Genomic DNA, 12,048 nt, shown 5'->3' on the forward strand with positions numbered 1-12,048 from the left:
AGCTGTCTTGTTCAAGTATCTATGTATAAGCAATAAAACTGAATTTCTTTTAGATATCTAATTAACCAAGAATGCATACACTAAAACTGCACAACCCTGAATAGTCACACAAGGAAGGCTGTTTAATACTATACTGTTTTAGTAAAAAAGCCTATCTCATTTTGTGATACTGAAAAAAATAAGTGCTACTTGAGTATTTTAAAAAACAGTAACTCTTCAGCAATGAAAATGTCAAGGGTATGATAATAGATTAATTACATTTTCCAAAAGACAAAGTTATAGATATCCTAATTTAATATATTAAGATTCAAATTGTTAAGTCAATATATAAAATTTTAAATGGTTGTCTTGAAATGAAACCCTGGCAAACATTATCTGATTGTAGACTTCGTAAGCATTTGAAACCTCGAAATTGGAAGTGAATTTATCTTGGTCTTTCAAAAGTTTGTTTCTTTTGATTTTCTTACGACACTGGTAATATCCTCTACCACCAACCACGTTATTCAACTTAGAGAATGGTTCCTCTTCCTTTATAAGACTTCTAATTGTGGTGACACCTCAACCTTGAGCCTTTTCCCCCCAGCTACACACTTTCCCCAAATCTCTTTCAGTCTCATAGTTACTATCTCCAGCTCAGACCTCTTTGTGGCTCCTAAGTCCAAAGTCACCTGACACATAATTGGCTCAGGTACCTCATCAACATAAAAAAAACAACAGTATACCCAAACCCAGCAAATTCATTCTGAATAACCTGTCTCCATTTACGGTGAAATCATTCCCTCTTTTTATCTTCCTTGCCACAAATGTCCAAGTCATGAATGCTTACTGCCAGCACGAACTGCAACAATCTTACTACTTCCCTGCTTCTTTTTATCTCTAATCTTTATTTTTTCAGTTTTTTTGGTACTAACTGGATTCAAATTCAGGATCTTATGCTTGCCAGGTGGGCATAGAACCTATGGGCTAAATCCCTGTCCCTATCTCTTCTCTTTCTTACACAGTAATCAAAATGGAGTCCAGTTGGGGATGGTGGCAATGGGAAGGGCCTTAATTCCACTGTCCTCAGTCATCAATCCTACCATTCTGCAAAAGGGGATCTTGATAACATAAATCATGTTATTCCCTAATTTAAATGTTACAATAAAATTTAGAGGCGACCTTAAGGCCAAAGATCATTTCATCCCCCCTGCCTTTTTTTTTAACACTCATAGCCACAGTGGCCTCCTTTCTGTTTAAAATAGCTCAACACTTTTTCTCACCTGTGGGTCCCTGAATTTTTGCTGTTTGCTTGGAATGCTCTTTTTGAAGCTATTTATGTCTGACTCTTTATGGGAGTCATCAGATCTCATCTTGTCTTATTATGGTCTCTCTCAATCACCTTATTTTATCAGACTTTTATATCCTTTACAGTCCTTAACAGATTTCACATTCTTACTCCTGCCTTCAGAGCACCCCCCACCCCCAACATTCACAATGGAAGGCCTATGAGAGCAGGGGTCAGTAAAAATACCCACAGAATTTTGTTTTTCCCCTGTGGCATACTATCCATGCATCTATCTCTACCTGTTTGGTTTCTTCCTCTAAAATATACATTTTATGATTACTATGTATTTCTAGTTCCTAAAACAGTGCCTGGTCCTATATATTAAGGGTTCAGTCAGATGATAAAGTCATAGAACAAAAGCAATTTCTTTATTTGAGTCTTTACTTAAGTTGCTTCTTTGTTGGAGTTTACTTCCAGTTTTCTCTTTTGGTTTAGGTACCTTTTAAGTCTCAGCAAAAAGACACCAGTACTTTACACTAGGTTGAGAGTGCATTTCCTCTGCTCATATAACATGATCTATACACAGCCAGCAATGAACTAACATCTTGGGTCACAGTATGTTTGTCTAGTCTCACCCAAGACTGTGACATCTTTGAGGCCAGGGACCAGATCTCTAAATTCTTTATGTTTCTAGTACCTAGTATAGTACTTGGCACACAAGGATTAAAAATAAATAATAAATTAATTAAAAAAGCCAAGTTTAGAGCTGCTTACCATCCAATATGATGGTCATTAGCCAGATAGTTAAATTTAAATGAACTAAAATGTTCTGTTTTTCACTTGTGCAAGGACACCGTGGCCAGTAGCTACAACTCCAAGCAACACACAGAACATTTTTATCATCATAGAAAGCTCTTCTAGAGTGCTGGTCTAGAGACTGAAAACAATTTAATGGTATTTATTACTGATTTAAAATAAATAGCAATTGAAAAGCCTACTTAAAGATACTGCTAGGTTATGATACTAGAAACACACAGGATCTCAGAGAAAATCTAATTGAATACCATAAAAAGGCAGTATGTATACCACAAACACTGTATTTCACTCATTTTGAGTTCACATATAAAAAAAAAAATCACAAACACTATGAAGTTTACTAGAAAACTAGGTACAGTTAATGTCTAGGTCCTCTAAAGTTAAGAGATTCTGCACATGCAGAACACAGAATTGTTCACCACCTCAGGTCTCACAGGATCTTCAATCCCCACAACAGCAATGCATGTAAGGCCGGTGACAATATCATTTTCATTATCCCACTCTGGTTCTGGTTCTCCTGCTGGAAAATCTCTGAATGCAAGACATATGGTTCTCAAGCCTTCTGATGCCATCGGTTCAATCACAGTTTTTACAATATCATCACGGTCCCTTGGTCTGAATACTTTTGCCTCACCATTAGCACTCAAGATTTTGAAACACCTAAAAGGAAACGTTGAATCCAAACATCAATAATTAACAAAAATAATGGTTAATGCCAATTAAGTGAACAGGAAGTGCAAGAACTCTAATATCTGGAATGTTGAGAACTATGTATGTGGCATTTTAACAGACTGAAATCCTATTTACTTTTCCATCTCTTCTTTACAAGTTTTAATCTGTATGGTTCTCATTTGATGAAAGTTCTCTGGAAGTTACTGCATTTTCTAAACCTTCTCTTTTAGAATATGCTTTTAAATTTTCACAAAGAATCCTAAGAGACAAAGGAGAATAAACTATACACTTGGCTATTTTGGGTACAGAATTAGATTTTAATTTTATTTAACACAAAAATAATTTTTCTTTTATAGTAGTAATAGGCCAAGTTCAATCAATCCCTTACCTGAGAGGTTGTTTCATCACTTCATCACTTGTTATTTTAACCATCAAAGGGAGAAAAAAAATTCTAGCATTCTAAGTAAGAAAGGTAATACCCAAATAGTTTTAAGTAACTATAATCTTTTTTTAAGTTGTAAAAATCACAGTGCCTCTGTATTATCCTCTCCTTTGGTAATTCTACCTCCTCCTGCTTCTAAGGAAGTATCTTCCCAAATCCACATCCTATGTTTTGATTGCTTTTCAAAGCTTTCCATTATCGATCGAGTTGTACCTGTAAGGTGTACCAGTACCTTAACCTTAATGCACTGGAGACTGGAAGTCACCTTCTCACTGTCCATGTAGATATCAATATTATCCCAATCACTTTAAGTCTAAAGTTTCAACTTGAGTAAATATTTCCTCATCCTCTAGGTAATGTCAGCTCCTAAGGCCTATATTCTATTCTAAACAATCTCCTGAATACATCACTTTCTATTCCTCTCTGCTACTACCACCTCTTTAATAGCTACAACTATTTTAATAGCAACAGTCTTTTCACTGGTATCTGTCTCCAGTCTATCATTTTTCACCAGTTGACCTTATTCCCTGATACAAGAATTATTTTCAGTCACAGCTTTGAAGATTTTACTACCTGATGATAGAAAAACTTCACTGTACTACCTAGCCTATTTAAATTAACTTTTAATTGCTGAACCTAATATTTTAAGTCGCTAAAAGAAAATATAAATTTTAATGTGGGAACTCTAACTGTATATTTACTACACATCAGGCTCCAGGTTAGACATTTATATGCACAATTCCACTGTTGCAGAGTTGGTGGTTATCACCTGCTTTTCCAGTGAACAAAAATGGCAGTAAGGAAAATATCTGCCTCAGCACTCAAAGTTAATTAGTTGTTAGAGGAAGAATCAAACCTTGGTTGGCTTGACTAAAGAATCTCTTGCATTTATCTGCTATCAAGCAGGCAAGATTTCCAGCCTTGCACTCTGAAAACAGCCATGTGTACTACAAGAAGACAAAGCTCTATGTGGCCTATGCGTCAAAACCAGCCGTCACTACTCTGATTAACTATTCAACTAGCTATTCTCATAAAATGACCCGCAAATTATTTCCTCTGTTGTGGCTTCCTTTGCTTTGATCTTCCCACTTCATAATAAAACCCATTTTACACAATACATCTCTCAAGATTCTGTATCCACTCATTATACGCTGCTTTTGAAGTTACTTTATATACTTGTCTTTTAACCTGTTAAGACTACAATCGGACAAGTGCTTTAAGATAACACTAGATTATAACTCACAGACAATTAAAAGTAGAAACATTTTAAATAGTGTATTTCAAATAAAACTCCAATTTTCCAAAATTGCTCTTGATTTTTAGTAATTTTCTACTTGAATTAAAGAAACCAAAAATTCCAACACCTGTAATAATAGATAAAATATTAGGAAAATTATATGTAAACATGAAATGTCAAAACTGAGGTTATTGGTCTATAAAACAACAGTAAGAAGCAAACACTATTATAAAAATGAAAGGAAATACTTAACACAATGCAGCAGCATATAGTAATTTTTTTATCAAATCAACATGTCTAAAATCAAACATCAAAGTTTACTTCTTTAAATCTTAATGTAATGGGATTATTTTCCCTATATGAAATACTATGAAATAAGAGAAACTAGAGTGTAAAAGTGACAAAACTCTATGGACAAATATTTGGCTACCATGAAATAACAAAAAAGCTCTGAGGTCCTATCAAATGTTTGACACTTGCAAAAAGAAAACCACAAAACCAACACAGAGGCAGTTTACAAAGCAGTGGCAGGCAACAGGTTATTTAATCAAGTATTTTACTCTTACTTTTTCAGAATTATCTCAGAGGCACCCTTGCTGAATATCCGATAGCTTCCATCTGAATTTTTCAAGACAGTACTCATGGACTTTCGAACAGAATTGAAGGTGTAGACTTTGTACAGTGCTTCTTCTGGTATTTCATTTCTAACATCCTGATAATCCCGTTTTAAATCCAAAAGAAATCCCAACAAGGCACATTCAGTTTTATTACCAACATGACGAGGTAATCCACCCTCTTTCTCTGGTGGCTGTAAGAGAAAAAAAAAAAAAAAAACTTTAGAAACCAGTATCACAGTGTTTCTCCATAGTTTTATAATGTGAAATGGAAAGTAATACTGTAAAACAATTATTTATGTAGTAACTGTTTACTAATACTAGCATTTTAAAGACAACTCAGAAAACAAAGATAGAGAAAGGAACCTGGGGGTAAGAATGACATGAATTCCAGTCTCTCCTGCTACTCATTAGTTATGTGGACTTTTGGCAAGTTACCCAACTGCTGTGGTCCTTGGCTTCAGCATCTGTAAACCAGGTGCAATCATGACCCAAACATAACGATATGAGATGGATAAAGTTTGTAGTTGGATTCTGATACACAGTGAAACCTAATTTTAACATGTTTCTTTTTTCCTCATTTTTATTGAGCATTTATATTAAAATAATTAAAATCTAATTTACCAATCTACTTTTCATGGCTTTTTAAAGTACTCTTAGCTTAATTAAAAATGTTTTAGCGTTTTTGTAGTGCTAAAACAAACTCCACCTTATGTATGCATAAGAATAGCATTAAAAGGAGATATGATCACTTATTATTTAGTACAGAAAGTAATATCTTAAGACTTGCAGCTAGTAAAAGGCAAACCTAGCTGTAGAATCAAGATCCCAAAAACTTTCCAGTCCTTTCATCCAATTCATGTATGTTTGCACTAAACACTTTGAATATTTGGTTTTCATATATAAGTCACAAGAAGATATAAAGTCAAAAACATAAATTTGTAAAATTTGTCAAGGTGAAAACATTCTGACACAAGTCTATAATTACTAGTTCCAAGAAGGTCTAAAGACAACCTTATAGGCAGAAACTAATGAGAATCTAAACACAGCCTACCAAGCACACATAAAACATGTTATTCTGGGTTGAAATCTGGCTTCAAAGTTTTCTGTAAAAGAAAACCTGAGGGCTGACTTCCTAAACAGCCTGGTCATTTATAGAATGAGCTTCATTTATAAAATGAGCTTAACAAAATTTACCATTAAGAATGTGTTCCAACTATAAGGCTTTAGATTTTATACATAAAAGAAATTCAAAATACAGAAAGGTACAATAGAATGTGTATATCAATCAACACTTCACTATTATAAATATATTAAAAACACATACATTATATGGATGTCTTTTAAATAGCATTAACAACTCAGTTAATTCATCTATAAAAATGATAGATTTGAAGGAATACATGTGAATGAATCACCAGTTAAAAATTAATGTTCATTATATTAATGAATTATTGAAGAAACCTTACCAATATTTTTGATGTATAAGCACAATTCACAGAAATTCCTGTCACAAGATAGGACAAAATATTTGGTGGGATAGCTTCTGGTTCAGGAACCTTTTTATAATGTTTTTCATTTATGTAAGCTTGAACAACTGTCATTCTGTTCATTGTCAATGTTCCTGTCTTATCTGAACAAATAGCTGTAGCATTTCCCATGGTTTCACAAGCATCCAGATGCCTTACTAAGTTATTATCTTTCATCATTTTCTACAGTGACCAAAAAAAAGCAAAACAAAACAAAAACCAAGTTAAGGTACATATAAAACCTATCACCTGATTACAGTAAAATGATATAATCAGAATTAAAACTTCTTGCCTTATATAAAACTACTGATTTAATACTGGAAATATTTTAGCATATTTGACTTATTCAAATAAGCTGAAGAGAATACTAACTTTTCTGTGGTTTACATTACTCTACTAAATAAGATAAACTAATAAATACAAATACCTGCATTTATATACAAAAATTATATTGATTATACTATTCCAACAGGCTCAGGCAAATATCCTCACATTGTAAGAACAATTAGTCTGTACCGTAAGTAAAATGGCACTTATAGTAGTGTAAGATAAAGGACTAAATATCCTAATAAGTAGAAAACAAAATTCCTGTATCAATCTTCAAGGAAAAAGTATCTTTAATCAGATAACATAAAGAGCCTGGGGCATGTCACTGCTTTTTGAAAAAACTTTAATAGAGTGGATTAACACACCACAACCGTGACTGACTGGATCATTTTTATCTATTCCAAATGCTAATAAATTTGATATTTTAATCTTCTGGATCAACATATTCCTTACCATTTTCTCTCATTTACAACGAAAAGAGATCATTTCTAAAAAATTTGGAATTTTCACAAAGAGTATTTAAGTTAAAATGCATTACGAATAATTCTTAATACCTACATGGAATGAGTGAAAAACTACATAGCTTTTACAAAGCTTTGTTTTTCCTGTGACTACTTATATACAAGATAGTGTTAAAAAACAGTTCCTTGAAGAAATAAATATGGGGAAGAGAACTATGTACTTTCCAAATTACTTGTGACATGCATTTTTAAATATTAAAAAAATGAAGCCCATAGTAAAGACATTGTAAAAATAGGATCCATAAAGACTATAGTGAAAGGAACAGTAACTGGTAACATCAGGACTAAAGAAACATGTAACAAAAACTTAACTTTAGTTAAAAGGTTCCCATTCATGTTCTATTCAAGGAGCATAAATCATTCTGTCCATATATTCCTGACTGCTTGAGAAGTTAATAATAACTTAAATTAATAACTTAAAGAAGAATAACGGTATTGGTCAAATGACTAATTGGTATGGCTAAAACATGATTACCAATTATTACAAGTATTTCAATAAATTAAAAAAAAAACAAGGAGATGGTTTCCATGTATTCTATCACTACTTTGATAATCTACCCTTTTATTTTTTAAACATAAGCTATTAAATATATGAAAAGAAAATAAACTCATACAGTAAGCAAAAAACATTCTTATGACAGGTCTACTGCAAAGCTTTTACTGAAAGTGAGTGCTAGAGCAGAAAATATGACCAATTATATTTCTCACTGTACACAACTGTTATTTAAGGAGAACTGCTAATTAACATTTCAAAATTTATGAGGCCACCATCCTTTTAAATATGTTTTACCTGCAAACCATCTTGGAAGAAATATGAAGATGGATGCTTGAAAACCAGCTGAGGCTTTAAACACAGTATGTCTACTTAATCACCTCCTACTAACCTTGACTGAATAAGCCAGGGAAATAGTGACTGCAAGTGGAAGACCTTCTGGCACTGCAACCACTAAAACTGTAACTCCGATAATGAAGAACTTCACAAAATATTGTATGTAAATCGGTGTGCACTCAGCAAGCCATGGTCTCTTCTGAACCCAGAATGTATCAATTACAAAATACAATACTAGAATGATAACTGTGATGGCTGACATCAACAGACCTTCCAGGACAGAAAAAGGAGAGAAATCCAATTATTTAAGTATACCATACACTACCCATCGCCAATTAATATCAGCCACAATAAACTGTTATAACTGCTTCCATAATTATTTTAATTTCTCTGAGAACTTTTTGCACCTGATTATTAGACATTGTCAGATGAATGTTTTACTTCTAGGTATAGCCTTGACCCAAAACTGAGAGGCAAGTATTCATGATTCTCAGAATTAATTCATCTTCGGCATTCTACTAACACTGAAACAAAATAACAGGCAATGAAAAACACCGAAAGCTTGGCGTAAGTTGGTACTTTTATGTTCAAAAGATAACTTGCCTAATACTCAAAGAGAAGGCAGTAAGAATGTGTTAAGTAGGGAGGCTAATTATTCAACTCTATGTTTAAAACACATACACACACACACACAAAACTATTATCTGAATTGCCTCTATAAGGAGTCAATATTACAATTTATCTACATTATTACAGGAGCAAATATTTGTTATTAGATAATAAGCTTACTGAGGACAGAAGCAAAAACTTGCAACATACTCCTAGAAATGGTACAATGATGCAATTTAAGTGATTTTAATAATATGCTGATTTACTTTCACAGTGTTCTTTTAAAAAGATGATAACGCTGGGGGTATGTTCTGCTTTTTTCTTTTTTTTTTTTTTCCGGTACCAGGGATTGAACTCGGGTCCTTGTGATTGCAAGGCAGGCCACCGAACCACTGAGCTAAATCCCCAGCCTATGCTCTGCTTTTTTCAAAGAGCGATTCTATTAACAGGTGCCTGCCTTCTAATGATGTTTAAAAAAACACATTTTGCATAGATAGCAAACAAGAGGATGAACGAAACATGCAATAAAATTTCTCTTTATAATTGGATAACCTGTACTGAGTAACTCATAGCAATCTTTTGCTCTCTACTGCTGCAGGAATCCAGAGAAATTTATAGAGTGCCTGGCCTCAAAAAATGGGCAAATTCTGACCTGACCACTTATTAGCTAGCTGACAGAGGACAACTCTCTTTATCTAATACAAAGATAACACCCCAAACTGCAGTGATATTATGAGTATTCACAGTAACTCAAAAAGCCAGGTATATTATGGATAAAAATATTTTTAACAACCCTTACACTGTGTCAAAAGAATTTTTAAAGTGAAGGATGTGCTTATTGTAAAGCAGAACACTGTATTTTCCTCTAAGCATTATACCTGCTTTGCCAATCTGAACAGCCAGTTTTGTTAGTTTCCCTTGTAAAACAGATTTTTCCTTTTTTGGCAAATTTGCTTTCTTTTTGTCTTTCTCATCACCATCTCCACCGTCTTCACTCTTTAAAGGCTGCATTTCCATGGCGGCACCATCCTGAGCTTTTGCTACATTTAAGCACAAATGTAATGTTAAGGCACTTTAAAGAAACAAATCATTATTAACATTTTGTAGCAATTTAAAAAATCTGTTTCTTATAGACAAGAGAAAAAGTATAAGCATTCAGGTGACAGTGTTTGTGTGTGTTATATTTATCAATAAAAGAATAATGCATGAAGTTGTGAAAAATGTCGTATGAGGTGACAAGAATGGGAAATAAGAGCTATAGTTTCTTAAACTAAGAAGTCCTAAGTCTTTTCTTGTATATCCCTCTCAGATAATTTATCATCACAAATGTACAGCAACATGTATGACCGTACATATTTATATTCTTAAATGCAGGCTAGGAATGTATCTCTGTGGTAGAGTGCTTGCCCAGCATGCACAAAGCCCTGGGCTGAATTCTTAAGTACTGCCCAAAAAACAAGCAAACAAAACTTTACATAGTATGTTTCTTATGCATTTCTGCACCTAATATATATTAAATAACATTTCAAGTACAATATTCAAAATGCTTATGTGGAAAGGTACCTACATAGCTTACTACTATAAATCCTAATTAAAATCTTAGCATTTTAGAAACAGCATACAGTAAGGCACTGGCAGAAAGAGAGGTTAATCCCAGTTAAGAAACATTGTTGATGTTCCCTGCCACACACATCCTGATTTTGGACAGAAATAGTACACAGTAGATCTATTTTTGGTTATAATGAAAACAAGCTAACTGTACTTTTGTCTGACTGAATTTACCTTTGTTGCGATTCTCAATAGCTCCATCTTGTTTCTTATCTGTAGGAACAAAATGGGAATTAAAGCTTTCCAAAAGAAACAAATACAGCCCTACTAAATTATGCAAAGGTAGTTCACATTTCTATAAAAGAATTGTTATACAACATGGGGTGTGCGCGCGGGCGTATGTGTGTATTATGAAAACATTTGGCTCATAATGTCAATCATCCCTAGGTTTCAACTCAAGGGAATACTCCAAAATAACTTGGGTGTCTATCTGAATTTGATTTCTTCATAATACTTTTTTACAAGCTGTAATAAACCCAAATATGGTACAAGTGATTTTGAAACTAAATACAGACACTACCCTAAGAAGAAAAGGAAGAGGATAGAGCAGGAGGCAGTAATGTTATAAAAAGACAAAAGACAACAAGCACACAGGAGAGCTTTTGGTGGGAGTGAGAATAAAAAGATGTATAAAGGACAGGATAGGCAAGTTAGTACAACTACAATACAAATAGACTAAGCCAGAAAAACTACCAGTTGAGGTAATCCCCACAAAAATTAGCTTAGATTTGGAAAATATGGATAGATGAAATGTCTGAGGCAATAAAGTAATCAAGGAGGATGTCAGTCTATTGTTTGGAGTAGGCAATGTATTAAAAATGACAAAAAAAAAAGTAGCAGAATCACTCAGCTTATTTTCTTTCAACTTCTCTATCAAGGAGAACTATCTTCAAAGTGGAAAATGTGGAACACATATGGTCAGAAGGAATAGAAGCTAAGGATAGATAAGGGGATAGAGTAAGAGAATACCCAGCTATTTGAAACGAGTTCAAGTTTGGCGAGGCCAGATAACCACACTCCAGGCTGTAGAGGGAAGTGAGACAGATTACCCTGGATTTCTCTTTGAATAGTCACCAAAATAGCCAAGAGAATAAAAAGGGCCGATGGTCATGAGAGGAAAAATGTCATTTTATGAAAAGAAAAATAAAAGCAAAAAGTTACACAAAGGGTTAGACATTAATTCCTAGGACTATTCTGGGCTAGATTAAGGAATACAGTTGTACAAGATATTAAGTGGAAAAGGTGCTTACTGGAAATGAAACTGTGCGGAAAACAAGAATAAAGTAATGATGATACAAGCCTCTCTACTTTTTAAAATAGGGTCTGATGACTTTTACTCCTATATACTACAATGCAGTAGAGTGAAGATGGTTTGATTTGTCAGTTACTAATCCTCTGGCCTGGATCAAGTTACACGACCTCCGAAAGTCTCACTTTATTCATCACTAAAAAATAAGTCTTTATCTCATGTGGCTATAAGGAACAATGATATGGAGCATGCAAGGCACTTCATCATTATTACTGATTTTCTGGCTACACTCCACTTGGCTTTAAGAGACTATGGAGGCTCACTGAGGGCT

At 33.7% G+C, this 12,048-nt stretch overlaps 1 protein-coding gene across 3 annotated transcripts in view; it reads right to left on the bottom strand.

Moving 5' to 3' along the window:
- Atp2b1 (ATPase plasma membrane Ca2+ transporting 1) overlaps nucleotides 1-12,048 on the bottom strand; it is a 58,465-nt gene that overhangs the window by 20,608 nt on the left and 25,809 nt on the right. For all 3 annotated transcript variants that reach the window (XM_010613319.3, XM_010613318.3, XM_010613320.3), the window contains exons 6-11: nucleotides 10,643-10,681; nucleotides 9,739-9,900; nucleotides 8,307-8,521; nucleotides 6,515-6,757; nucleotides 4,998-5,239; nucleotides 2,503-2,740 (exon numbers count right to left, since the gene is read on the bottom strand). In XM_010613319.3, the coding sequence (XP_010611621.1) occupies nucleotides 2,503-2,740; nucleotides 4,998-5,239; nucleotides 6,515-6,757; nucleotides 8,307-8,521; nucleotides 9,739-9,900; nucleotides 10,643-10,681 (1,139 nt within the window). The remainder of the gene's footprint in view (nucleotides 1-2,502; nucleotides 2,741-4,997; nucleotides 5,240-6,514; nucleotides 6,758-8,306; nucleotides 8,522-9,738; nucleotides 9,901-10,642; nucleotides 10,682-12,048) is intronic.

This window comes from Fukomys damarensis, unplaced genomic scaffold (assembly GCF_012274545.1).
Source record: "Fukomys damarensis isolate Sample0158 unplaced genomic scaffold, DMR_v1.0_HiC HiC_scaffold_15, whole genome shotgun sequence".
NCBI classification, from domain to species: Eukaryota; Metazoa; Chordata; class Mammalia; order Rodentia; family Bathyergidae; genus Fukomys; species Fukomys damarensis.